Below are 27589 nucleotides of genomic sequence, written 5' to 3'. Positions count from 1 at the left end.
AGCGCGCGCGCGGACCGGAAGTGCGTGAGGCGGAGGCGGAGGGGGCGCCTGGTGCGGAGGGGCCGCGGCGGAGCGGCGCCGGTGAGTGCAGGGGCACCGGGGGGCACCGGGGGGGCCGCGGGGTCCCGGCCCCGCCCCGCCCGCCGCCACCGGGAGCTCCCCTTACCCCTCCCTCCTCCCCGGGCCCTCCGCAGCCGCCTCGCCCCGGCTCTGCCCACGCCCCCCTCCCGCCCCTCCCGGGCCTCTCCGCGGCGCTGCTCCCCCCCCCCCCCCTTTCCCGGTGTCGTGGCCCCGCGTGTCCCCGGGCGAGGCTCGTTCGCGGCTCTCGGGACCGCTCTGGCCCGGCCCCGGCGGCGCCTCGTGGTAGGCCTGGGCCCGGCCAGGCCTTGGCGCCTCCTCGCGGCCCCGGGGCCGGTTGGGCCTGCCCGGCCCCTTCCCGGAGCCGCCCGTGGTCCGCTGCGGTCTTCGCAGACTGTTCGGCTGTCCCGTTCGCGGAGATCCCTGTCCTCCGCCCGCGCCTCTGGGCCGCGCCCTTTAGGCTCCCGCCGCTCCGTCGGTGTGTCCCGGCGGTCCCGTCCCGCTCTCCGGGGCTCCGCGTGCTGCTGCGGCGCGGGAGGCGCGGGCGGGGCCCGGCACCTGGAGGGAGCCGCCGCCATCGGCCTGCGCCCAGGGAAGCAGAGCCCCCGCGGGCGTGCGGCTCCCGGGGCAGCGGGAAGGAGCGGTGCTCGCTCGGTGCCTGCGTTGCCTCTTGCTTACACGGGAAGTGTGGCTGAACTTCGGGCGATGGGGCACAAGAGGCCTTGCAGTGGCTCGCACACGGGTGAAGCCTGACTCTTCATCTTCCCTGTGCTGCTAAAAGATTTTTCTGCTAGTTCGTGTTGTTTTGGGGGAATGGACGTGTTTGAGGTTTTTACAAATGATTGTCACCGTGTTTCCTCCTGCGTGGGGTTCTTGGTGTTTGTGTGGAAAGCGACGTGGTAGGTCTGGGGTAAGCAGTGCTCCATAGAATCACAGAGTCACGGGATGGTTTGGGTTGGAATGGACCACAAAGCTCATCCCATCCCACCCCCTGCCACATGCAGGGACACCTTCCCCTGTCCCAGCTTGGGCACTGCCAGGGATCCAGGGGCAGCCACAGCTGCTCTGGGCATGCTGTGCCAGGGCCTCACCACTCTCACAGGGAGGGATTTCTCCCTAATCTTTGATCCAAACTCACTTTCAGTGTGAAGCCATTCCCTGTGCCCTGCCTTGGGAGGAGCAGGTGTCTCTCAGGACCTGTCAGAGGTGGGGGACTCCTTGATTTTTATGTGTAGGGTGATGTGCCAGGTGCTGTGGCGCAAGAACAGATCTGTTGCTTGGAATGAACGATTTAAAACTGTTTGGAAGATGGTCTGGGTCGTAGCTGGAGGTGGAAGAGAAGAGCCTTTACTGCTGCAGCAGCAGGGTCACATCAGCAAATGGATGTTTTCGGGCTGCTGTTCCCGAGAGCACAATTAAATCATCCAGTTCCTCTCTGGAAGGACTCCTGAGAATTCCCTGTGGCGGGGAGCGAGGGCAGCTGCTGTGTCAGTGCTGATGGTGTGTGACATTTCGGGTGGGCTTTACTGTGCCCTCGGTGGGTGCTGGGCTGGGAGAGCTGCTCGCAGGGATTGGGTGTCACAGCCTTGGCTCCACTCTCTCCAGAGGTGTTTCAGAGCTTTGCCTCTCAGGTTCCCTCGAAGGCAGTCAGCTGTAGGCACTGGATACAGCGCTGCCTTCTCCTGGAGTCTTCTGTGCTTGCTCTGTGTCCTGCTCTGGGACTTCACAGGTGCCCAGCATGGAGTGAGGAAATGGCTGGCTTTGTGACCTCTCTTACGGGTTGCACAATCTCACAGCAGATGAAAGGACAAAACACGACAGTTAGTGTAGAGAGCTTTTGCAAATGTACATTTTTGTGCCATAGGATCCTCTGGAGGGTCTAGAGCCTTGTGATTTTTGGCTAACATTTCTTTGGGTGCTGCTACATATTTTTGAATTGTGTCTTTCCATCTAGGAATTATTGTCCCTACTTCAGCAGGAACAGGGAGGGCAAGTAAGAACTTGATTTTTTGAACAGTTTCCTCCAATGTCCTTAGGCAGCTGAAGGCTGGGAATGCTGCTCCTGAGGCAGTGCTCCGGTGGATGGGCCTTGGTGTCTGCTCCACATGAGTGTGATTTGGAAATGCTACAGTCTGGTCACAGGGGGTTGCAGAGTTCTGGGGTTTGAACCCTTCCCCTCCAGCTGGGGGTCCTGTCCGTGGGATGAGGGCGGTGCAGGGCTGCCCCTTATCTCATTTTCACATCCTTTTTGTCCAGAGATCCAAAGAGGAAACCTTTTACCTGTCAGGTTGTTGCAAGGGGAGGTCGGGCGTTGGAAGGGAGGGGCTGCCCAGGGAGGTTTGGAGTCCCCATCCCTGGAAGTGTCCAAGGAACACCTGGACGTGGCACTCAGTGCTCTGGGCTGGGTGACAAGTCACAGGCTGGTATTGGAGGTGTTTTCCAACCTGACTGAATCTGTGAAGAGATGAGCTGGCCCTGGGAAGGAGGTGCCTTCCCAAGGTGCTGTAAAGAGCAGTGGTGCTCTGGCTGCAGCCACGTGTCCACCCAGACTGTGTTGGCAGCAGCAGGTGGAGCAGCCATGGATCCCTGCCCCTGTTCTTTGCCTGCAGGAGTCCTGCTCACATTTCTGCTGAGTTACACCCCGCTGACTTCCTGCTGTTTTCCATCCTTACTAATTCCCTGCCTCTCTGTGAGCTGTGTGTCTCTGGAAGACAGTTCTGTCAGTGCTTCAGCAAGTGCTGTCTGGGAGGAGGCTTCCCTGGACACTGGGGTTTTGGACCAGCCATGTGCCCTGACCTTCACTTCCAGTTCTTTTTCATGGAAGTAAAGGCTTTGTCATGTGTATTGTAAAAAAAAAAAATGGATATTCTGCTGATGGGATTATGATAATATAATTTAGCTGTCTGCTGCTTTCTCCAGCTCATTTAAGTCAGGAAGTGTGTAGTAAAGTATTAAAGGAAATGCTCATTTGGGTCAGGCCAGGCATGTGGGCTCACAGTGAGCCCAGGTGTTTGAGGCTGCAGGAAAGCTGGTGAACACTTTCTGACATGCATGTTGCTATTAGAAAACAAAAATGCTGCAGTGATAAAACACCAACACATAGAGTAAGTGACAATCCATGCACATCAGCAGATCTGAATTTAGTTTACCTGTTCCCACTTTCTCCATTGTCAAGGAAATGTTGCTTTGGGAGGCCTAGGGAGTGCTGAGCTGGACTGGATAAGCCTGAGGACGCTTTTCATTGCAAGGCCATGATGTTCCCTAGTTGTATCCCTGAAGGAATAGAGTGGTTTTGCCAGAAGTTTGAGTATTTTTCAGCTCACTTGGCTTTGTCTTTGTGAAATGACAGTTTGTCGTGTTGGAACTTCTTAATTGTTTGAGCAGCCACAGAGCCCTTGAACTTTTTCTCCACTTCTGGGAAAGTTTACAGTATCCTGAGCTGTGTTTAATGGCTGCACGTGCCAGGGCAGGGACGTGGGGTTTGGGTCGTGTGGTTTCCTCAGAATTATGGCGGTACAGGGAGTTCTTTGGTGAGGCAGGAATGTCAGGATATTTAGCCACACAGTTCAGGCCATGGACATTGGAAGAGAGGAGAGTGGTGGTGGCTGTTACAGAAGCTGTTCTGGCTCCCTGGGAAGCTTGTGCCAGGCTGTGTGACAGCCACTGGTGGCAGTGGGGCTGTGCCAGTGCCCCTTGAGCTGCCCCTGTTCCTGGACACGGTGATGCCCGTGCTGGACAGGCCTGGGAACAAGGCTTAAACTGCTGTGTGGGATTGTGTAGTGGGTCCCAAGATGAGGAAGTTGTTTAATTTGGCCCTAGCAGCTCATCAGGTCTTTGTTCCTGCTGGTGCCAGGGCACATCAGTGCCTGGGAAGGAGCCGGTGCCATTTTGTTTCCGGATGACAGGCTGGGTGCGTGAGTCTGGAGTCTCCTGCCCTAAAGGAAACATCCTTCCCCTCCTCACTGAGAAACTGTGTTAGGAGAGCCTGAGCATTGAGGGAGTCACTGCTGGGAGCTTGGAGAAGTGAAGAGTTCCTGCTCAATTTAGCTTTATCATGTCAGAGCTATGAATAGTGGAATCACGGGATCACGTTTCATGCCAGCTGGGAATGGTGTTTGCGCTGCCTTGCTCCATGGTAACCGGAAGCTGCCGGGCCTGGAAAAAAAAAAAAAGTGAAGCTAATGGCACACAGAGATGGCAGCCGGCTGCTCTGGGGGATGTTTCCCACCCAAGGAAGGGTTTTCTGTCCATGCCCTTGCTCCTGTCACACGTGAACACAGCTTGTGCCTCTCTGGTGTCTCAGAGTGAGGCCTGTGCACAGCCCTGCTCGCCGCTCCAGCGATCCCAGAGCAGTGCCCTGCTCACAATTTCACCTCCACAGTCGTCACCCGGCCATTTTTAGCCTGCCATGATTTACAGGGTAAGGTGGGTGTGCAAACCCCAAAGAGCCCCTGCTGGGACCGCAGGGTGGGGAGCTGGCTCAGCCTGGCACTGCTCCTGCTGCTGCCTGGGGTCACTCCTGCCCTTGGCTGAGTGAAAGCAGCAGAGGAAAGCGGGGCAAGGAGCCCCCCGGGCGTGTCTGCTCTGGGAGCACTAAAGGTGATGGGGCTGTGGGGTGTCAGGCTGCAATTCAGTCCTCCAGGGACTGAGGCTCAGCATTAATGATGTTAACTAACCTGTGCCTTAACGGGGCTGGACATGTGATACCAGGTGGCATCGTGTACGTCGTAATTTACACCTGAAATAATTACAGTCATTGCTCCTGTGGGGCTGTGGCTGAGGTTGGTTTCCCAAGTTAAGACCTGTGTATGCACTGGCTGATTAGGTGAGGTTATTTTGGCAGCCTTTTTTTACTGGGAAACGGTGCTGAGATGAATGGCTGAAATCAGAATCCTTTCCTGTGCTGCTGAAATAGAGGATTTGCCAGTGTCTGGCTTGGTTTAAATCTGATTTTCTCTTTTTTACTTAGGTCAATCGCTTCTAAAGAGGCAGTGTTTAGAACCAGATTTGATGGGACACTTGTACAAGGTATGTGAACACAGCATGGGAAATTGTTCAAATAAGCTTGTTCAGTATGTACAGGATTCCTGTGGACAGGCATTTCCCTCTGTTTTGAAGTCTGGCAGAGCGTAGGGATGGCCTGGTCTAGTGCCTTGTCCTTGCAATAATGCCACAATTAAAAAGAAATTTTAAAGAACTTTATATGTTATACCAGGTCATGGAAATCCTTTTCCTTGTTTTCCCCTGAGGTAGTGGGATTCCCATTAAGGTAGAGATAAATGAAGTGCTGGTTTGAGAATATGTGAGTAGTTTGGCTTTTTTCGGCTTAAAAATGAAATTTGCTGGAGTTTGTATTTTCATAGGTTAAATGTGTGGAGCGTTGTAATCCCTCAGGAGATTTTTTTTGGCTGTAACTACACTCTGTGTTGCAGAAGAAATTCCAAAGACCCCCCCAGTCAAACAGTTTTTCTGCTACTTGCTGTTTATTTGGAGGCAGAACTTGCACATTTTTAAGCGTGCATGGTGCTTGCTGGGCTCCAGCTGGCAGACACCCCTAGAGGATGGAAATGTCCTCGAGGGTGCAGTTCATCCTCCCTTTGCTGAGAACTTCACTTACACACAAGTTTGAATTCTTTGAGTTAACTAATTTATGAATAGTTTTCTTAAGGGGAGTAAATTGGACCTTTTCTTGCTTCTTGTGGGGGTTGCAGAACTCCGGGCACAGATTCCAGCCCCCCAGCATCCAAAGCTGCTCAAAACAGCAGGGCTGTGCTGTGAGGAAGCTGTCAATTTGGGAAAGGACATGATCTTTTCTGCTTTTCCCAAGCTGTGTAAATTTGGAGGGAAAAAGCTGATGAAATCGGGTTTTCCCCTTTTTTTTTTTTTTTTTTTTTTTTTTTTTTCCAATTATGGATGTTTTCTTCTGTGTTCAAAAGAAATTCCAGCCGCCCAACTTCTGTAACAAAACCACCCAGATTTCTAATCAGCTTTTCCTTGGATTGTTTCCTTGAGCTCCCTGTCACTAAACTGTCTGGATAACACCATACGACTTTTTAAGCTCCAACATTTGTAAAATAGTGTCTCTCAAGTAGCCAGTTTCAGAAAAGTCACTGATTGGGGTTTGTAGCTTGTCAGATTAATTGGAAAGGGATTGTTCAGCACTACGATCTGCAGAATCAGTCCTTTCCAGAAGAACCTGTAAATACTCTTCCAGCCATTCCATAGAACCTGCTTCTTATTATCTGAACCCAGGGCTGGAGCTCAGGGTTAAACTTCTTTAGGGATCAGTTTAATGGTGTGAAAACCCAAATGTGCTTGAAGGAAAATCTTAATTTTGAAAGCACATAGACTAGAGAGAAATTGAAACTGCTGCTGACAAATTTGTGCTTCTCTTGCTGTGGCAGAATAATTGTGGATGTTTTCCCCCAAGCATGTTTAGCACATGTTAGAGTAGAACACTCTGTTTTGTGGTTAGGTTTTTGGTAAATTTTTTTTTTTTTTTTTTTGAGCAGTGTTGTCTGGGACATATTTTGCTGAGAAGGTTGGTAGGTGTAGTTGTAGCTTTAGTTAATATGAAAACACGCTGATACTGGATCTGAGAAGAGAAATCATTCTGCTTTTTGTTCCCCCAATGAAATTTGATGATAATTAACATTTTAATTTGCTTCTCCCTGGCTGGCTGTAGGAGTTGTGCAGGTGGCTCTTCCCCTCAAGTGTTGCATTGATATCAAGAACATACTTAAGGCATCTTGCACCAAAAATTAGCTTGGAAAGGAAGAATCCAGTAGAAAGTGAGGTGTTAGGAGTTGGGTTCTGAGCTAACAAAGATGAGGCTGCTCTCTGCACTTGCTGCTGCACTTCAGGGACGTGGAGAGAGCTGCAACTCTTTATAAGCTTATTTTTGCAGTGATTGTTGTTGCCTCTTTATACAGAGCACACTTTGCAAGGTATTTTGTGGGATTATTCCTTTTTTTCAGAATGAACTAATCTTGTTTGGGTTTTGGGGTTTGGGATTAGGAATTGTAGAGCTGGCAGAAGGAGAATTAATTTTTTTTTTTTTTTCTTTCCTGATAATGAGGGGTGTTGAGCAAATGAAGGAGCAGTTGAGCTGTTCCTCCTGAGCTGAATGTCTGTGCTGGTGACACCAAATGGATGATGCCAAGAGGCTCGGGCAGAAATTTGCTCTCTAATGAGATGCCACCTCATTTGCTTTGGGCCTCACAGCAAAATAAACCACAACAGCTTCACTCAAATGCTGGCCAGTAAAAAGCAGATTTTTGTTTTCCTACCGCACTTCCAGAGAGGTTTCTACAAATGCTTTTACAAAGCATTTAATATTTATGAGCTGAGTGTTTGCAAACACCCCGTGATAAACGGAAACCACTGTAATGAATTTCACCACACCACGCTTGTGTCTGAGGCGTGTACACAAGCCATGTCACTTGTTTCCAGGTGTTCTGGGGTTGATGCTCAGATGTGAACACAAACAGCTGCCTCGGCAGAGAGGTGCATGCTGCATTTCCAGAGAGGTGCCAGCTGTGGTGCTCCGTGTGCAGGATCCTCGCTGGCACCTGGGGATGGAGTGGGCTCAGCTGGAGCCTGTGCCAGCTGGCTGCTCTGGCCACGGCTGTCCTGCAGCAGCTGGGGAAGGGCTGAAATCCCGACGCCTGCTGCCTGAAAGACCTCGAACAAAGGAGTGGAAGATGGAAAGAGTCACTAAGTAACACAGGCCAGTTGGAAGCAGGGAACAGATTCCTGGAAAAAGGCTTTCTGACAACCAGCAATGTTTTTAATTTGACCCATGACTTGGCACATAGAAATGTTCTTTACAGTGTTCTGGAATAAGAAACTCCTGGACTAAGATTTCCACTTCAGCAGAGAGTGTTGAGCACGTTTCTCAATTTCCTTTCACTGTCTGGAAGAAAGGTTTGCTACTCCTGCCTGTTGTCTTGACTTGGTTATTTTTTCTGTAGTAGTGCTCTAAACACAAGAATAGTATTTTTCTCCAAAGGAGAATCCAGATTTTGCTCTGGACGACACCTCTGTGTGGGGGATTGTAGCAAAACTTGGTGGTAAGAGTGGTGTTTGGGAAATAGGCAAAAAACCCTCAAAGCCCAAGTGTCACAAAGCAAGAAATAATGGGTATGACAGACTCATTCTGCTGCTGTGAAAGGCTGAAAGTCAAAGAAGTTTATAAGATATAAGCTGAGATTTCTTTTTGTGGACATTTAGACTGATGGACAAGACAACAGTAAAAATAATAATTAAAAAAGGTCTGTGGCTTGTTGTTCTTTGTGGCTTTTTCCCATGATTGGTAAGCAGGATTTAAGAATCACTAAACTTTACAACACCACTTTTCCTCTTGGCTGAGAACAGGACTTCATCACCAGTTCAGAGAAAGGTTTCAAAGCTACTTGAAAACTGTGCTTTTTCAGTGAAGTAAGGACAAGAAATTAATAGCTTTAAACAAGTCTGTTTTATGGCTGAACACAGAGTAAGTGCCATTCTTGCTGTTAGCTCAGAGGTTTAATAACATGGAGTAATTTCTGAGGTTGTGTTTACTGTTGTTTTCTCTTCTAAAACCTCCACCCCTCCAGCAGTGCATGGAAGGATTCTGAAATGTAACTGTAGACCTGTCAGAAAAGCTCCCAGTGGACTGGTGGCTCCCTTGGATGACGGCGATATGCTGCTGGATGAATTGTCAGGAAAAGAATTGTTTCTGTTGGCTTGTGGATTCCTTTAACAATATGGGAAAATCCTTAGTCCTGAGCCCAGTAAGACCATTCAAATGGGCTGAGAGAAATGACTCCAGCACGGCTGTCCAGGTGCACTGACAGATGTGTGTCACAGCAGGTGGGATGGGGCAGGGGAGGTGGAGCAAGGAAGGAAGAAGACTTAACATTTTGGAAGCGTGAACGATCATTTTGAGACCTACATTTTCCATAAAAGTCCATGAAAAAAATTCCTGGTCAGCTGTGGTGTGTGTGTTCCCTGCTACACTGGGGATCTGATGAACCTTTTGGGTGCAGCAGGAGCTTAGGGCAGCCAGTTCACCTCTGGTGGCAGTACAGCAATGCATGTACAAAGATGTATTTTCTTCTCATTTCAGGTTTTCTTCCTTCTTTAATTGACAAAGCTGAGACGGTGAAATCTGACAGAAAGGTGCAAGGTGTGAGCCTGCTCAAGCAGGTAGGCACAGCAAATAAAATATTCACAAGAGGTAAAACTGCCTGGCTTGGGATTTGTAATAGACCTTCTTTATATCTCTTCTCTTCTGGGCATGCTACAAGTTAGACTGATGGTAAAATTCTGCTTTCACTGTTGTGCAAAAAATATGGAGCAGGTTTAGAAGAAAAAAATCAGCCCTGTGTCTTGGAATGTGTGGACTTATCTTCCCAAGTAACTGCAAAACGGGGTAAAGTAGAATAATTCAGTGAAAAAATCCTGGATGTCCTGGAAGAAGTAGTACCTATTTTTGTTTTTTAATGCTGTATTGACTAATCTTTGGAGTTACGCCCTGGTGATTTTTGGGAGAGGAACACTGCTTCCCCCATGTGCCATAACTGGCCAGATTATTAAATGTCACATTGATCTGAGTGTTAAATCCCATATTGTGCCATGTGCCCTCCTCCAGCTTTGTTCTTTGCTTGAACATTGCGGTGATTTCAGTCAGTGGCCTTAAAAGTTTTCCTTAACTATTGTGAACATTTAAACTCCAAAGCTGCAGAAGCTCATGGAAGGGCACAGCTGTGAGAGACTCTCAGTGGTGACCTTTTCTCATTGCTGTGGAGTGGAGCAGAGTTGTGCCTCTCTTTTGGGTTCTGTCAGGAGGTAAAACATTAACTTTCCTGCCACCGTTTCCTGACAATAGTTTGCCTTCTGGGCAAAGTCCATCGTGGTGCTTTAGTGGGAGCATTTGCTCCTCTATTGTTTCCATCAGTGTTCTGCTGGATTGCCCTGAGGGGCCAATCCAGCAGTTTGGGAATGGAGAAAGCAAAGTTTGCTCTGTACAGTGTGGTTTTATGACAGATGAACGAGCTGTCAGGTGTCTGTTTCCCAGGGGATGGTGCCTTACCAGAGCTTCTAAATTCAGCACACAGATCACATCCAAAACCAGGATGTTTTTGGATGGGAGACTACACTCCTTGAGAAGATCTGCTGGACAGCTTAGAACTGGGCCTGCAGAAGAAACAAACCAAAAAAAAAAAAAAAACCCAAAAGCTGGAAATCCCTGGCAGTGCTTCCAGCAGGACATGCCCTCCTGATGAGAGTAGTCACTCTTGCCTGCTGGGAGAGGAGATCTGGATCAGGCAGCAGCGTCAGACTTGTCCCTTCCCAGGTGCAGGAGGAGCTGCTGTTGGGGATTCTGTAGCTGTAGGAAGGAAGGGGGACTCTGGCAGGGCAGATTAAGGATGAGTCCCCATAGCACTGTTGCTTCTGGTATAGCAAATAGCAAATGCTTCTGCTTGCAATCCCTGCTCAGGGCCAGACACAGCATCTCCAGGAGCTGTGTGCCCTGGGCACAGCTCTGTGAGCAGGGGAAAAATAGGAATGGCAGGGGAAAAATGGGAATGGGACGTCAGCAGCCACTGCTGTTCTCAGAGATAGCCTTTGCTTCACTTACAGGCACCTCTATTTAAAAAATATAAAATCCTTTTTACAAGAACAGATGCTTTCAGAGTATTTTGCTGAAGATATTTTATCTGAGTCAGTCATTCTTAAAACGAAATGTGTATCACAGTAAGTTTACAACTGCAGTTAACTCAGGGGAGCTGACGTGACTCCAGTGTGCATTTTGTTTAACCTTTTAAGTGCTGATGGAGCATAGCAACTCTGTTTCTATCCTAGTAGGAGTTACTTCACATGTTAGGAATGAATCAACTTTAAAATGTTGGCAGAGATAAAGAATCCAAGGCGTGAGCGTTTGGCACCCGTTGCGCGCACCAGGGTGGTTTGGCTGGGAAGTGCAGTAGATCAAAGTGAAAGGCAAAAACTATTAAGCAGATCAAAGTGGTAATTTAAAAATCTATTTTGGGGTCTTCTTGGGATTTCCTGAGAGTTGGTGCCACATCTTCTGTATCTTGCAGTAGCTCCTGTTAGCATTTCTTTCTTCTCTTCCATGTTTTGGTTTCCAATGCTCAGCGTTGGATTGTTGTGGGCAACAGAGTAGGAAGTGTTGCAGGAAGTGGTTCAACAGACATATTCAGTGAATTAAAGAGAAATACTTTAAAATTTTCCTTCCACACATTCTTTCCCTGAAAAATGACCAAGCACAAGAACAAACATTGGTTCTCAGTGGCAGTATCTTTTGGTTTTCATCCCTGGGGCGACACGGAATAAAACAACATTTATTGTTTCCTAATAGAACAGGAACATCAATTTCTTTTTTTTTTTTTTTTTTTTTTTTTGCATGCTTTCTGATGTGGAATATATTCAAATACTTCAGTTGAATTAATCTAACATCTTTAGTATAGTTAAAGGGAAGAACAGGAGCATGTAACATGATTTTTTAAAATAAAAGCCAAGTTCCCATATCTAGAAAGTCCCAGCTCTGGTGATGAACCACCATCCATTCTCCCAGCAGCTGCTCCTGTGCTGGGCATTGTGTTTTTCCTGGAAGTGCCTTGGCAGAAGCTGAAGCCTTGAGTAACCATATATGTAATTTTGGAGAGCCACTGGAAGCGAAGGCATTGCAAGTCAGTCCTCTGGAATTTCCTTAAAATGGGTATAACAGCAGCAGCCACACTTGATCAGTTGTGTTTATGTACCTGAATATCTCTATTTTTATACAGTGGGTTAAAAAAAAAAAAAAAAAAGATTAATTTTGTGCTAACATAATTCTTTTTTATTTCTGGCTCTTTTTCATTAGTCATTTTAGGTGGAAAGTTTCTTGATAACTTATCGAATATGCAATTAATGCAAATTTTGCTCGTTGGTAAAGGAGAACAGATTGGGGAGGGTGTAACTAAAGATTTGTGTGGTCAGACTATTCCCTGAATCATCTTCTAAGGGACTTTCTAACCTTTACCTGGATACATGCCTGAAAATAGCCCAGGTAATTCATAATTACAGCTATTTTGAGTCATTTAGTGCTACAGTGTAATCTCTTCTGTCTCTGAATATTTGGAAGGACATCTGATTTATTTTGGCTGCAACAGAGCTCCTGGCTGGGTGATCCGCACTGGTGACTGATCACAGCAACTGCAGGAACTGCACAAGCAGAGAGGACAGGATTGAACCTGAGCAGAGCTGTGCAAATAGGGTCACATTCCTGTGCCTTGGACTATCAACTCTTTTTTGATTTCCTCTGAAAGTTTAGATGAAAGTTTACGGGGTGGGTTTTTTGATGGTAAGCTTTTTTATTTCTTCCCTGTCCTTTAAAGCAGTGGCAGCTGGCTGCACAGACAGGGATGTGGCTGCAATTATATGGAATTTTCACTTCCACGGGCTAGTTTGCCTCTAGAGGTGTCCTTGCCTCAACCAGCACCATGGCCCTGCCTCTTCCCAGGTTTGCATTAACTTGGTGCTTTCAACTGTCACACTCATTTGTGATTACTCTGGGTTTAGAGCCTTTTATTCTTTTTGCAGTTTTCCTCTTCAGACTGAAATAAGCCTTCTATTCTGAGCCCAGCACCATTCATCTGTTCCTAGCAGGCACTTCAAACATTCCTATTTCCAGCCTTATCAAGCTCCACGTCCCTGGAGTCTGTCAGCCTGCCAGGTGCTGCCTGTCCTCTCCTATCAACCACATGCTTCATTTCTCAAATACTTCTGTTTCCCTCAGGTGCACTGACAGGTGCTTGCAGAGATGTCTAAAACTAACAAATCCAAGTCTGGGTCCCGTTCGTCCCGCTCGAGGTCTGGATCGAGGTCCCGCTCCCGTTCCTTCTCCAAATCCCGCTCCCGTTCCCGCTCGATCTCGCGGTCGAGGAAACGCAGACTGAGGTGAGTGTGTGCTGCCAGAGGGTGGAACAGGGCAGTTCCTCCCCTGCAGGTGGTTTGTCACTTAGCTCCTTTCCAGGGAAGGCTTTGATTAGATCCCAGGACAGATAGTGTCCTGTGTGTCAGGCTGCTTCCCGCCCGCCTGCACTGTTTGGGTGTTTTCAGTCACTTAGGAGAATACATTGTTAATAAATAAATAAATAAGGAGAGTAAGATGTTTGTCAGCACAGTCAAGATCTTTCTTTTGAGACTTTGGCTTTTTTAAGGAGGCTTTAATGTAATGGATCCCAGACTCGAAGGCTCTTTGTAGATGTCGTGTGCTTTTCCCCTCTTGAGAAGTGAATTCAAGAAAAATTTTAATATAAATTTTAGACACTGCTGTGAAACGTGGGGACAATTGTTGATATTCCCTTGCCTCTCCCCTTGGCATGCAGGAGCCGGGTCACAGGGAAGATCCTCCTGGAGGGATAAAGTGGATAAAAGATAATTTTGCTGCAGTTAATTTTAAGAAATTATTTATGTCTGTAATAGTTGTTCCTGTCTCCCTGAATTGTTTCTGAGCAGGTCAGTTACAGGCTTTTGTCTTCCCTGGATGTCATTTTTTTCCTTTTATCTTGGCTAAGCAGTCTACATCTGGCAAAGCCATTCCAGTTGGATGGGGTGTAATGGTGTTCTCCTGCCTTTTCACTCATACGAATAACACGTATTCTGAAAACCCCGGGGCTGTGAACACATGCAAGTGTTACCAGTTAGAGATTTTAAAAGTACAGAAACACTAATGAATGTACAGTTGGAGAAAGAGGGACATGACAAAACTAAATTAGAGGCGGAGACTTGAGTCCAGCCGAGCCCTTTGCAGAAGGAAGCTGGAATGCTGGAAGATCCGTGCTCATTTGGGAATATCTCCTAGCTGTGAAGGAGCTTTGGCAGTTGAGAAAAAGGCACCCTGTGCAGACATGATTGTTTCCTCTGTGCTGCTGCTGAAGCTACTTCTGCTTTATAAATAATTCCTTTTTAAAAAAAAAAAAAGGAGTCTGAATGGAGGGGGTCAGCCCAGCGCAGCCCCCCTGCCTGGCCTTGGGATGTGCTCCAAGGTAGGTCTGGTGGGATCTCAGCATAAAAGGCCATTGCTGTGTACTTCAGGATGCACCACAAATTGTTTTATTCTTCTTTTGGTAGGCTTGCTGTTTCTCCTAGGTTACACTGCTGTGCTGGACTCTGGCTAATATCTTCTGCTTTCGTTATGACTTTATTTCTCACTTCTTGTAAATGCTGGGGATTTAGCCCTGGAGCAGTACAGTGCCTACAGTTCTGGGGGCTGGCAGAGTTGGGGGAATTATCACTTTTGGTGTTTCTTTTACTGCATAACTTTTACTGTATTTTTCTAAAAAGATTTCTGGTAAATAGTCTGCAACTTTTGGAGTGAAATCTTCCTGCTGCAGCCTCTCTAAAGCACTAGAACAGATTTTGGAAGCGTCGTACGACAGGTCCTTGTTGATAATTGATCACAGATGCAGCAGTTGTCTGAAAATTGAGTGTCTGTGTTCCTCATGCCTTGGACTAGAGCTTCTTATAACTGGTCCTTGCCTCCTTCTCTGCTGTTCCTTCTAGTTTGAATGAAGAAGTGTCTCAGATAAGTTTTTTCATTGTTTAAAGGATTGAAAAATCTGTTAAAATGCTCATTAAGCTGTTTGTTAGCAATGACTAGAGTATATGAATAAGAGTTTCCTGCTAACCTGTGACCTGTTTGGTAGGAGGAAGAAATTAAAATGGAACTAAAGTTCATCTCTGACTGCACATGTGTGCTAACCGTGTAGGAATTGCAGCAGCAGGTTGTTGTCCCTTGGTTCTGGGGGTTTGGGATGTGAGAGGTGAGGAGCAGCACTGAGATCTGTGTGAGGAAGTTCATGTCCGTTGGAGTACAACCAACGTGTGTCAGAGCCAGAGCTCAGAATGCAAGAAGGGGCTGTGGAAACATTCCAATGAATGTTATTTACTAAAATTCCATTCGGAAAAATCTCTTTTCTATTTCAGTTTCCTATTTTGGCCAGTCCTTCCTGTAGCTCTGGCATCTGAGCTACAGCGGGACCTTTAAACAGTTACACAACTGCAGCGATTTAATGGGAGAGGCTGTTGGGACAGTTAGTCACTGGAATCTTGAGTTTTTCCAGGGTTTGTGCGTTCCTGGATTCCGGTTTTGTGGATGCGGGCAGGGGCGTCCACAGCGGCACCTGGCGGCGCCTGGCAGAGGTGTCCTTGCGTGGGATGGAGCTCTGGGATGGTGGCACGGGATGGAGCTCTGGGATGGAGCCCTGGGATGGAGCTCTGGGATGGAGCCCTGGGATGGAGCCGTGGGATGGAGCCCTGGGATGGAGCCGTGGGATGGAGCCCTGGGATGGAGCTCTGGGATGGAGCCGTGGGATGGAGCCGTGGGATGGAGCCCTGGGATGGAGCCCTGGGATGGAGCCCTGGGATGGAGCCCTGGGATGGTAGCACGGGATGGAGCTCTGGGAATGAGCTCTGGGATGGTGGCATGGGATGGAGCTCTGGGATGGAGCCCTGGGATGGAGCCCTGGGATGGAGCTCTGGGATGGAGCCCTGGGATGGAGCCGTGGGATGGAGCCCTGGGATGGAGCCGTGGGATGGAGCCCTGGGATGGAGCCGTGGGATGGAGCTCTGGGATGGAGCCCTGGGATGGAGCCCTGGGATGGAGCCGTGGGATGGAGCTCTGGGATGGAGCCCTGGGATGGAGCCCTGGGATGGAGCCCTGGGATGGAGCCCTGGGATGGAGCTCTGGGATGGAGCCCTGGGATGGAGCCGTGGGATGGAGCCCTGGGATGGAGCCGTGGGATGGAGCCCTGGGATGGAGCCCTGGGATGGAGCCGTGGGATGGAGCCCTGGGATGGAGCCCTGGGATGGAGCCCTGGGATGGAGCCCTGGGATGGAGCCGTGGGATGGAGCCCTGGGATGGAGCCGTGGGATGGAGCTCTGGGATGGAGCCGTGGGATGGAGCTCTGGGATGGAGCCCTGGGATGGAGCTCTGGGATGGAGCCGTGGGATGGAGCCGTGGGATGGAGCCCTGGGATGGAGCTCTGGGATGGAGCCCTGGGATGGAGCCCTGGGATGGAGCTCTGGGATGGAGCCCTGGGATGGAGCCCTGGGATGGAGCCGTGGGATGGTGGCACAGGATGGAGCCCTGGGATGGAGCCCTGGGATGGTAGCACGGGATGGAGCTCTGGGAATGAGCTCTGGGATGGTGGCATGGGATGGAGCTCTGGGATGGAGCCCTGGGATGGAGCCCTGGGATGGAGCCCTGGGATGGAGCTCTGGGATGGAGCCCTGGGATGGAGCCCTGGGATGGAGCTCTGGGATGGAGCCCTGGGATGGAGCCGTGGGATGGAGCCCTGGGATGGAGCCCTGGGATGATGGAGCCCTGGGATGATGGAGCCCTGGGATGATGGAGCCCTGGGATGGAGCCCTGGGATGATGGAGCCCTGGGATGCACCTCTGGGAGCTTAAACCCGTAGGGCAGCGTGCCCTTTGCCCACTGCTGCCCTGCTGCTGTTGGGGTGTAGCCATTTATTGAACGTGCCTGAGAAAGAAGTGAGGTTTCATCTGGGTTATCAGAATTTTAAAGTGTATCTGAAGCTGGGACAAGAGATGGTGACTTGGGGTCTGTTGCAATAACAGTAGCATGATTTGCATAAAAAATACTTCTTTGTGGGTGAGGTGTAACCATGACTTTGAGCTGTTAAGGGCTGGATGCTTGAGATCTGTCACTTTTTCTGAAGCTGGATAGCAGCCATTTTCATCCTAGCAAAACAGAGAGCAAGTGTGTACTTATCGTGGTCTCTGCAATGATCCTGAAATGAAATATTTGACAGCAGCACAGCTACAAGTTATTTCCACTGTAATTTGTTCACGGCAAAGTGTAATACCTCAGTCAGATAAGGGTAAAGCAAAGGATATTTTTTTAAAAGCTGAGAAATTAGTTTTTCAAAGTCTTTTTAAAATATGCCTTCAAATAAAAAGTTGTGACAGAAGAATAAACTCTAAAAATAAATTATTAACAGAAACTATAACATAAAATATTTATATAATTTTTTTAATCAGTTCTAGGTCTCGTTCAAGATCCTATTCTCCATCTCACAACAGAGAAAGGAACCATCCACGAGTCTATCAGAACCGTGATTTCAGAGGCCATAACAGAGGGTACCGGAGACCGTATTATTTCCGTGGCCGAAACCGAGGGTTTTATCCCTGGGGCCAGTACAACCGAGGAGGATACGGGAATTACAGGTCCAACTGGCAAAACTACCGCCAGGCCTACAGCCCTCGCAGGGGGAGATCGCGCTCCCGCTCGCCCAAGAGAAGGTCTCCTTCCCCACGGTCCAGGAGTCATTCCAGGAATTCTGATAAGTCATCTTCCGACCGCTCAAGGAGGTCTTCCTCTTCCCGCTCCTCCTCGAATCATAGTCGGGTTGAGTCTTCCAAGCGTAAATCTGGAAAGGAGAAGAAATCATCCTCCAAGGATGCCCGGGCATCCCAGGCTGCGGGAGATAACCAAGGAGACGAGCCTAAGGAGCAGCAGTTTTCAGCAGCGGGGGCTCAAGATGCCAAGGCATCCGAGGGATCAAAGCCGTGGCAAGACGTGAGCAGCTATGGCACGGGCTCCACGTCCAGAGGGTCGGTGTCGGAGCTGAGCCCCCGGGAGCGCAGCCCTGCCCTCAAGAGCCCGCTGCAGTCGGTCGTGGTGCGGCGCCGCTCGCCCCGGCCCAGCCCCGTGCAGAAGCCGAGCCCGCCGCGCTCCAGCCCGTCCCCCATGGGCTCTGCCGCCCCGAGCGGCTCCACCTCCTTCCAGGGGGGCTCCCACCAGAGCCCCTTCGAGCACGGCTCGGCAGGAATGAGCCCCACCAGAAAGAGCCCGGTGTGCAAAAGCCCCACACCCGTCAGTTCGCTGTATGGTGCCGCTCCGAAGGAGGAGGGCACAGCTCCCGGCGGAGGAGCCTTCTCCAAGAGGCAAGTGATGTGTTTTGTGGTGCTGGGTTGTTTTTTGGGGTTACTTTTGAGGAGCCAGCTGCACGTGAGGATGCTCCCCATGAGCAGGGCGAAGGGCTGGGGCAGGCTCCAGCTAGGAAGCTGTGCCAGCATACTGCTAGCTCTGGGCCTGGTCCTTTCTGAATTACAGAAAAAACACAGCAGCCCACAGTTGTAGGAAGTTGGAATTGGTTTTCCAACTTGGATAGTTCTAAAGATTATATATATTCCCTGCAAAAATGTTCGTAGCCCATGAACACTTGAAGATTGCCCAAGGAGGTTTCTTGGCAGCTGGAAGCTCACATTTCCCAGTTACATATGTGTTGGTTATAGACATTTTTAGTGTTGCCTTCTGGAATTGTTAGGTACTGTAAATTAGAAGAAATTAATTAAATCCTACTTCATATCCTGCAAGCAGCCTGAGGCAGGTGCAGCTGCAGTGCTTCTGCCTGTGTGTGGGGGTAGGATGAGAAACTAAAGCACCAGATACATCTCTAAAATGAAGACAGCCTTCCATGCAGAAGGCATCTGCTTCCATCATTCTCTTGATTAGTCCACTGCAAATCGTGCCCAAAGGTGACACTTTGTTTTAAAAGATACAGCGCCATTCACAGTGCTTTCAAGTCTTTATTGTTTTTAAAGGTGGTTTGGTCTGATTCTATATTAAGGATGTGTGAAATTTAAAAAGGGAAAAAGCTCCTGTGACTCTTTGTTTGGGCTTTCCAAAGCATGGAGCTGGTGTCCGTGGGCTTTCCTGCTGTCCCACAGAGGCAGGGTTTTGATTTGTTAATGCTTTAAAATTGTTCAGATGCTATAAACCAGCTGAATTGTTCTCAACAGAAGTATTTTCTCTCTCCCAGCAGCATATTCTCCTCTGTTAACCTGTTTGCTTTTATTTGTGTTTGCAGTCTGTCATGAAATACTTAGCTTACCTATGAAACTTGCATCCCAAATTTGAAGTAGCTTTTGAGGCTTTTATTTCCAGTGTGTTGTTTAAAGCAGAACAGTCCAATTTGAAAGGTTTGATGTGTTGTTCTCCTGAACCAGGTTTGTAAGTAAATAAACGGAGTGGGTAAGATGTTCCTCTTTTCCTTCCAATACATCTGTGGGTCAGCTGGGTTTGATTTGTCCTTGAGCCTCATTCCATCAGTTCTGCATATCCATCTCCTTGTACATTTGCTGAATTTAGTGAGAACAAAAGTCAGAATTCAGGCTGAGTAATCTGCTTGACATTTTAATTATTTTAAGGCCTAGAGGCAGCTTTCAGTACATGCATAGCTTGGTGTTCTCTGAAGTTTGACTCTTTGAACTGAAGAATTGACCTTGTTGAGCTCTAATAAGAAACCTCCTGTAATGTCTGTTTGATCAGGTATCTGGAAGAGCAGAAGACTGAGAACGGGAAAGACAAAGACCAGAAAGTAACAAATGCTGAGAAAGAAAAAAGTAAAGAAAAAGGGAATTTCTCTGAGTTGGGATCAACAGATGGAAAGGCAAAATCTGACTCGTATGGATCGAAAGCTGACTCGGAGAAGGGATACCGCGGCAGCCAGTCGCCCAAGCGCTACAAGTTCAGGGATGACTTTGACAAGCTCAAGGTCCCAGAGTTCCACAAGGAAGGTCACTATGGGAAAGATGAAACAGATGAGCAGGACAAGAAAGACAAGGCAAAGGGCCGGAAAGATTCGGAATTTGATGATGATTCCAAATTTATGTCTAAAGTCATAGCGACTTCAAGTAAAAGTCAAGAAGAGGATAGGTCAGGAAAATGGGAAGGTGTGGTGTTCCTGCCACCTGGAAAAGAGAAGCAAAGGAAACCTGATGAAATGGAGGAGGAAAGCTATTCTGAAAGATCCAAAAAAGAAGAGAGAGCAGGATCCAAGAGAGCTGAACCTGGTCACAGGGGTTTCGTACCTGAAAAGAATTTTAGAGTGACCACTTACAAGTCAAGCCAGGAAAAAAGCTCTTCCCCTCCACCAAGGAAGGCTTCCGAGGTGAAGGAGAAGCCAGGCACCAAAGTAGAGGGGCTAACTCCTGGCAAATCCTCTTTTTCCATTACTCGTGAGGCCCAGGTCAATATTCGAATGGATTCCTTCGATGAGGATCTTGCACGGTAAGGATCTGCCAGCTTTTGAGCAGTCTCTACTAGTAGTGATGTTTTTTCCTGTTTCTCTTCCTGAGATCCCCATGTGCTTGCCAAGTGTGAGGAAGGCTAAGCAATATTGCATCACAATTTGTGGTTTTGGGAGCTAGAGATTAACTTTTTCCTAACCTTTGCTATGTACGATTAGTTTGGGATGCACCAGGCTCTGGGGAGAGCCCCAGATGGAGTCAGGTACTCAGGGGAGCAACTGTGCTGCTTAAATCCATTTGATACTCTGCCATGTGTTTTACTACTCTTATTCTCCATGCAGCATTAGAATAGTGACCTGAATTACCACAGTAACCTGGAGCAGTGTGTTTAGGGATGTTTAAAGGAGCTCCTTGCTCATGCTTTTGAGTTTTCCTGGGTGCCTCCCTAATAACAACATAAACCATCAGTGAGCTCCCAGCTCCTGCAGAATGAAACACTTTAAATTGCTCCCCTTTACCCCGTTCCTCTGTTTCATGGTCCTTTCTTTTTCCAGTCCCAGCGGCATATTGGCTCAGGAGCGCAAGCTCTGCCGGGATCTCGTGCACAGCAACAAGAAAGAGCAGGAATTCCGCTCCATTTTCCATCATATCCAGTCGGCTCAGTCGCAGCGAAGCCCTTCTGAACTGTTTGCTCAGCACATAGTGACTATAGTCCATCATGTAAGAGGTGGGTCAGGAGTCCGTGTGTCCTCGGGGAAGGTTCACTCCTCTCTTGCCCAGATAAGTGGGGTTTGTGCACTCAAAATGCCTGGTGTTGTTTTCCAGCAGATATTCCAAGAGATGAGAGCAGCAGCAGGATCACAATCATCTTTATTTACATAAATACTCTTCTGCACAGGCAGAAGGTGTTCTTGTTTTAACCTGAGATATATTCAGAGTCAGAGACTTAGAATTTTGTGTTCTGATGAATTTGTGACTCGCTCAAAGAAATTGTCTTAATTTCATTGAAACTGCAGTTTGTCAGCAGCGTCAGAGCTCATCCCCACAGTGCTTCACTGACCTGCACCTGGGTTTTAACAGGCTGTGGGATGGGTGGGCTTTGTCTTTTTAATAAACTGTCACTAAGATTTTGGTATTATTTGTTCAAACCCCTGACAGAGCATCACTTTGGGTCTTCAGCTATGACGCTGAACGAACGCTTTACCAAATATCTAAAGAAAGGAATGGAACAAGATGCAGCTAAAAACAAAAAGAGCCCTGAAATCCACAGGTTGGTGCCATTAGACACTGTCTTAACATTGCAGAAGTATTCCAGATTTCATTTCTTAAACTCTGGAATAATTCAAGTATATAACTAGCTTCAGCCAAAAAAAAAAAAAAAAAAACACAAAAAGGAAAAATATGGGGAGTTTTAAATACTTTTGGAAATACTGATCTGCTTTAAAGGACATTTGATCTAAAATCTTCAGGTTCTTCTTACAAGCAAGGTTATATCTATGGGTTGGTTTTTCTTGTTTTGTTTTGTTTTTTTTTTTGCTTTAGGAGGATAGATATATCTCCCAGTACTTTTAGAAAACATGGATTCTCTCAAGAGGAATCGAAAAGCTCCAGAGATCCTGGCTTCAAGGTGAACTGTTACTCTGATTAGTTTAATTCAACAAAATGAGTGCATTGGGCATGAACTTAACAGTGATGTTTTTGTTTAAATTACTCTCTACTTAAGTTTGTGTTTTTCTTTTAAGGATGGGCATAATTCTAAAAATGAACTACAAAGGGTTAATTTTTATTAAAAATGTATCAACAACCTTTGTGAAGTGGTTAGACTATGGTAAATGACCCCAAAGTCAATTGAGGTGAGCTTGAGAAAAAAGAGAGGATTTTTGGAACAAGTGCCCATGATGAGAGAAGAGACTTTTTGTGATATTTTTCTGCTTGTAAGTATGATTAACTCCATTGTTACGTGCAATTTTGCCAACCATGTTTTCAAAGACATGCATGTCAAAAAGAGGAAAGTAAAACTAAATGCTGAGCTAAAGCAGATACACTATTAAGCACTTGATAAATTTTGTTCTAACAACTGACTGTGCCATTTCTGTTGATTGCTGTTACTTTAACATTCAGCACTTGTCTTAGATCCAGAGCATTTGGGATTGAGTGTTTTAGCTTTGCTGAGTAGATGAATGTTAAGCCATTGCACTCACTGTAAACAGTCATAAAAAAGGCTTAATGTAAAATGTTTGAGATTTTAACCTTTGTTTATTCACCTTCATACATATTTACATTGAAGAGATTGTAACCAGTCCTGCTGAAACCTTACTTGTTTCATATTTGTTTTCGATTTTTTCCAAACACACTTGTGGCTTGACATGGACGATGGTGAGATGGATTTGATGGGCCTGAACTCTGAGCATCAGCTTGGCAGAGTGTGTTATAAACGTGGTTTCCAAACAGCTCGCCAGCCTTCCGTGAAACAGACGTGCCCTCCCAAACCCAAATAGGTGTTTGCTGTGCCACATAAGGGAGCTGCTGCTGATTTTGTCACTTATCTGTCATCCATCGTGTTGGGAGCAGTTTTATTCTCAGAGTAGAAATTAAAGCTCTTTGCCTGGGGAAAGTAGAAGAGCAAAATACCAAAACAAAATGCCTGCTTTCACTCCTGCGTTATTTGACATATTTATTTAAACAAAAAAGTGTTTAGGAACTCATGTAAGTAAAAATTTAACAGCTAGAGAATTACTAATCCTTTTGTATTTAATTGAAGGCGATTAATTTGATGTATGTTGCATATCAAGTTGTACAGTTCCCAAGATGAGTGTTGTGTAAATGCAGTAGCGATGGCTGAGGCTGGGTGTTGGTACCAACGTGGTGTAAGGCTTCCTGCTGCCCAATTACCTGTTTGTCAAACCACAGCCACTGTCACTTAGGGCAAGGCAGCAGAATCTCACCCAGGTGCCACAGGGCTCAAAGGAGGTGCAGGGAAAACAACTGCTCCTTTCCCAAAGAAACTCCTGATCCCTTCTTGAAGTACCAATTTAAATACAGCTCAAAGCAAGCATTACCAGATGTCTTTTATGTTTGTTTTGAATTAGCAATGTAAATTTAGTTTTAATTTTTCATGCAGCTGGTGAGTTTTTGCTCTGTGAGACACCAGCTTGCTTTAGCAGACTTGGCAGGACTGCGGGAGACACGCACAGTGTGTCTGTGGGGCTTTGTGGCACCTGTCACACGGTGCCCTCCAGCCCAGGGGAAGGAGCTGTAGGTGGCATCTGCAGCAAGTAAATCTTCCTGACAGACTTAGTAATGCCTCCCTGTCCATGGGATCTTGGCCTTCTCCCAGACCCCTTGGATGCTGCCTTTCACTGGCCTCCTCCTGCCCCTTGCATCACTAATCTTGGGTAGCTCCAAGCAGCAAAGAGCTTTTGCTTCTCCCAGAGTGTCACTTCTAGACCTGGGGATTAAAATCCCTCTGGCCCCTGCCCAGGTGAGACTGTCAGCAGGACCTCAGGTGCACCCATGGGCTGTCAGAGAACTCTGCCACACTGTCCTTGTGGTCCATAATCAGCTGGATGGGATTCCCAGGTTGTTCACATCCTTGCTGGCTGTGGTGTACAATAAATGTCAGCTTCCATGTCTCCCTCCCCTCTACCAGACTGTTTATTTTAATGCTGTTTAAAGAGTAGATTAAAAGTTTAAAAATCAGTGATTTTAAGTGTAGGAAAATTGAATTCTGACGAAGGCAGACTTACTTTAATAGTGCATTATTTGACATCCTTAAGTGGAATATTCATTAGTGCTCAGTTAAACTCCAGTTCTCCAGAAGTCTGTGCAGTCAGTAAAGCAAAGTAAATGGTGCTGAGCTGGGGCACTGCAGACCTTGTGTTCAACTCTGCCCTCCCTCTCCCCTGCGTTTGTAGGCTGAAGGGAAATATAAGGACGACCCTGTTGATCTGCGCCTTGATATTGAACGCCGTAAAAAACATAAGGAAAGAGATCTTAAACGCGATAAATCCAGGGAGTCGGTGGACTCGAGAGATTCAAGTCACTCAAGGGAAAGATCAACTGAGAAAACGGAGAAAAGTCACAAAGGCTCAAAGAAAAAGTATGTAGGAAACCCAGTAGCCATTTCCTTGTGCCTCTCGTGTCTCTGCTGCTCAGGTTGGAGACGACACCGTGTACAACAGTTGTACACACAGTTGTGTGTGACATAACTCCTCCAGAGGCCTGAGCTACCCCTCTGCGTGTCGTCTCGCTATCATTGTATCTCTCAGAAACACTAAATAATTGTAAAAGGTAGATGGGAAAGCTCCATGTGTCAGGATGGGTGAGTCACTTTTCCTTCTTGTTCCTGTTGTGTCAAGAGAGAAACAGCCATGTTAGAATGACTTGGCTTTGATGTTAATTTAAACCTTTTCTATTAGCGTAATTTTCCATTTGACTAAAACTCCATGGATGCATGCTAAGCTGAGAGCAGATGGTGTAAACAGCTTAGGAAGGAGCAACAAGTTCCTTCTGGAGAGATCTTGGGCCCTGTGTTAAAGCCTGAGCTCTTACTATGGCTTTTCCTCTTGTAGTAGGAGAGCATGGCATTGATAAGAGAGTGATAAAGAAGTGGTTTTGTATCTGATGAGTCACAGCTGAGTGCCTAATGCTGTTGTGTCCCACTCCCCTCCGTTGCCACCACTGAAACAGGAAACACCGACGGGTGCGTGAGAGATCCAGGTCCAGCTCATCGTCGTCGTGGTCCTCTCATTCGGTCAAAGCAGAGGAGTATCCCGAGGAGACCGAGGAGAGGGAGGAGAGCTCCACAGGCTTTGACAAGTCCCGGCTTGGGACTAAGGAATTCTCTGGTCCAAATGAGAGAGGAAGAGCGAGAGGAACCTTTGTAAGTGTTCTCCAACCCTGCCCCAGATGTTCTCCACCTCTGCCCTGAGGGTTGAGTCCCAAAGCGGGCAGGAAGTGGCAGTTGTGTGTTGCTCTCAGTTAAAGCTGCCCTGCAGGAGAAGCCCCCAGGGTGATGAACCCCAGTGGAATCACTTCAGCTCTGGGGTATAAACCAGGCTGCTGGGGGTGCGCTGTGGGCAGCAAACTCCAGATGGGAGGAGCAGAACAAAGCCTGGAAGCTTCTGTGTGTTAGTGATGCTGAGCAGCCCAATGGGCACTCGCTGTGCTTCCACTGGGGTTTGGCCACGCTCACGTGTGCAGCCCATGTACAGAGGGGTCTCACCTGCTTGGGGTTGCCCTGGAAGTGCCTCTAGGTGATCTTCATCAGCTTTACAGGAACTGTGATGTGCTGTGTGATCAGATGAACTAAAACTCCAAAACCATGAGTGCAGGAGGTGGTGTGGCCACGCTAAAGCTGTCCTCTTGCTTTAGTGATAGGTTTTAGAGGTGTTTTGGATGGTCAGAGAAGGGATGTTGGATATCTTGGGAGCCTTGGAAGCTGACTGCCTCTGCAGCTGTTCTACTTTTCTCCTCTGTGTTGCTGTTGCAGCAGTTCAGAGCTCGAGGGAGAGGATGGGGCAGAGGCAACTTTTCAGGCAACAACAACAGCAACAGCGGCGGCAACAACGACTTCCAGAAGCGCGGCAGAGAGGAGGAGTGGGACCCTGAGTACACACCTAAGAGCAAGAAATACTACTTGGTACGTACCTGGGTGCTGAGACACCCGTGTGCTCCAGCTGTGTCCGGTGTCAGGTGCTTTAGAGGCGGAAGCACCCGCTGTCACTGAGACACCAGGTAAGGCTTCGGGTGACGCTTCGCGGCAGGCTGCTGGCTCGTGCCTAAAGAGAGCTTGTCGCTGCTCCCTGGAGAGCGGCTCCCATTAAGTGCATCCCCAAGGGCGGTGGCAGAGGCGCGGTGCAGGGCGGTGCCAGCCTGTCTCACCTGCTGTCCTTGGCTTCCCGTGCAGCACGACGACCGCGAGGGCGAGGGCACGGACAAGTGGGTGAACAGGGGCCGCGGCCGTGGCGCCTTCCCCCGGGGAAGAGGCCGCTTCATGTTCCGCAAGTCCAGCACCAGCCCCAAGTGGGCTCATGACAAGTTCAGTGGGGAAGAGGGAGAGATCGAAGACGACGAAAGCGGAACGGAAAACCGGGAGGAAAAGGACGCCCTGCAGACGACGGCCGAGTAGCCGCGGGCTCCGCGCGGTGCTGGGAGCCCTGGCAGGAGGGGAGGGGTCAGGCTGGTGCTGGGGTGTCAGGGTGATCCCCACGTGCTGAGCAGAGCCCTGGAGAGCAGCTCGGAAACGATCCCGACGTTATTTAACTGCATTTCCAGAGTTCAGCCTCCCCAAGCACGGACTGGGACTGATCCATCATTTACGCTCGGATCCGCTCCTGGAGTTTCTCTTCCCAAAGACTTCCCTTCTGGACTGGATACGGTCAAGCGCTGGGTGAGACCCCAGATTTTCCCTTCTCTGTGACCTTATGGATGGTCGGTTATTTTTTGGTAACAGGCTTTGAGGACGACGTGGTTTTAGTTTGTGCCCTCCTGACCTCACCTGTCCTGACATTTTGTTTCTCTTTTATAATTTGACCCAGTGATAGTCGGGGTTCACTCGCCCGCTCAAATTTTCCTCCCCTATTGTGTATTCAATTTTCTAAATTCTGCTTATTTTAGGCCTTTACATACGTAGTAGCATCAATTCAGAGATAATTTTGGAAACTATTTTTGGTTCTTATAAATAAGAAAATAATGAAGCATGTGAGCAAACATCTAAATGTTCATTTGTTGGGACCAAACTGCTATGACTTTTTTTTTTAACTTTTTTTAATGTAACAGTTGAGTTTAGGGCCTTTTAAAAATTACTATTTTCCTTTTATGTTGGAAGTTAATAAAATTAGCATGGTTTAAAAGAGAAAAAAAAAAAATACACCCTACTTCTGGCCACTGTTTGTGTTCACTATTAGGCCTGGTGTGTGCTGGACCCCAAACTGCTTGTAGCATTTGTGTCTCCTCCCTGAAGCTGGTTGTGACCTGAGTGCCCTTTCCAAGGTGACACAGTTTTCTAAGGAACTTCCGAATTCTTCTTGGGGAAAAATATAAATGGAGATGAGAATTTTTCAATATTTTTTATTAATCTTTTTATAAAACCAAAAGGCGGATTCCTCCTGAGCTGGTTGAGGACGGCCCTTAGGATGCATTTCTTTTTATCTTCTACTTTAAAGATATTCTGGAGCAGTTTGTGGAGGGTTCTTCCCGGCCAGGTCACGAGCCTGGGCGGAGAGGCACAGCCGTGCCCGTGCTCCCCCTGTCCCTCTCCCCAGGATTGCTGTGCTGTTCCCCACACACCAGCTAGAGTTTGGTTTGTTTTGACTTGAACAGTTCCTGTTTAGCAAAGCCCCGAAGTTTGTTTATGCAAATAAAATACAATAAAATAAGTCGTAGGTGTAACTCTGCTTGGTTTGTGTCCTGAGTTGCCAGGGGGGAGCCTGAAAGGACCAAGTGCCCGAAGCAACAGGGG

General features: G+C 47.8%; 1 protein-coding gene across 4 annotated transcripts; it reads left to right on the top strand.

Moving 5' to 3' along the window:
• Positions 1–20: 20 nt before the first annotated feature.
• THRAP3 (thyroid hormone receptor associated protein 3) lies at positions 21–27519 on the top strand. 4 transcript variants are annotated; one of them, XM_053964339.1, is made up of 14 exons: positions 21–81; positions 5048–5106; positions 9188–9267; positions 12209–12412; positions 12863–13023; positions 17134–18039; positions 19427–20167; positions 20682–20854; positions 21286–21397; positions 21670–21754; positions 24042–24226; positions 24817–25009; positions 25619–25768; positions 26036–27519. In XM_053964339.1, the coding sequence occupies exons 5-14, from the start codon at positions 12887–12889 to the stop codon at positions 26255–26257; spliced, it is 2904 nt and encodes a 967-aa protein (XP_053820314.1). In that variant the 5' UTR covers positions 21–81; positions 5048–5106; positions 9188–9267; positions 12209–12412; positions 12863–12886; the 3' UTR covers positions 26258–27519. The 4 variants fall into 4 exon arrangements, with proteins under 4 accessions (XP_053820314.1, XP_053820315.1, XP_053820317.1 ...); XM_053964340.1 differs by lacking the exon at positions 12209–12412 and having other exon boundaries at positions 25622–25768; XM_053964342.1 differs by lacking the exon at positions 12209–12412 and having other exon boundaries at positions 26404–27519.
• Positions 27520–27589: the final 70 nt, after the last annotated feature.

The sequence above is a fragment of the Vidua chalybeata genome, chromosome 25 (assembly GCF_026979565.1).
Source record: "Vidua chalybeata isolate OUT-0048 chromosome 25, bVidCha1 merged haplotype, whole genome shotgun sequence".
NCBI lineage: Eukaryota > Metazoa > Chordata > Aves > Passeriformes > Viduidae > Vidua > Vidua chalybeata.
Note: the sequence above shows the minus strand (reverse complement) of the source record. Positions and strands in the feature narration are given on the sequence as shown.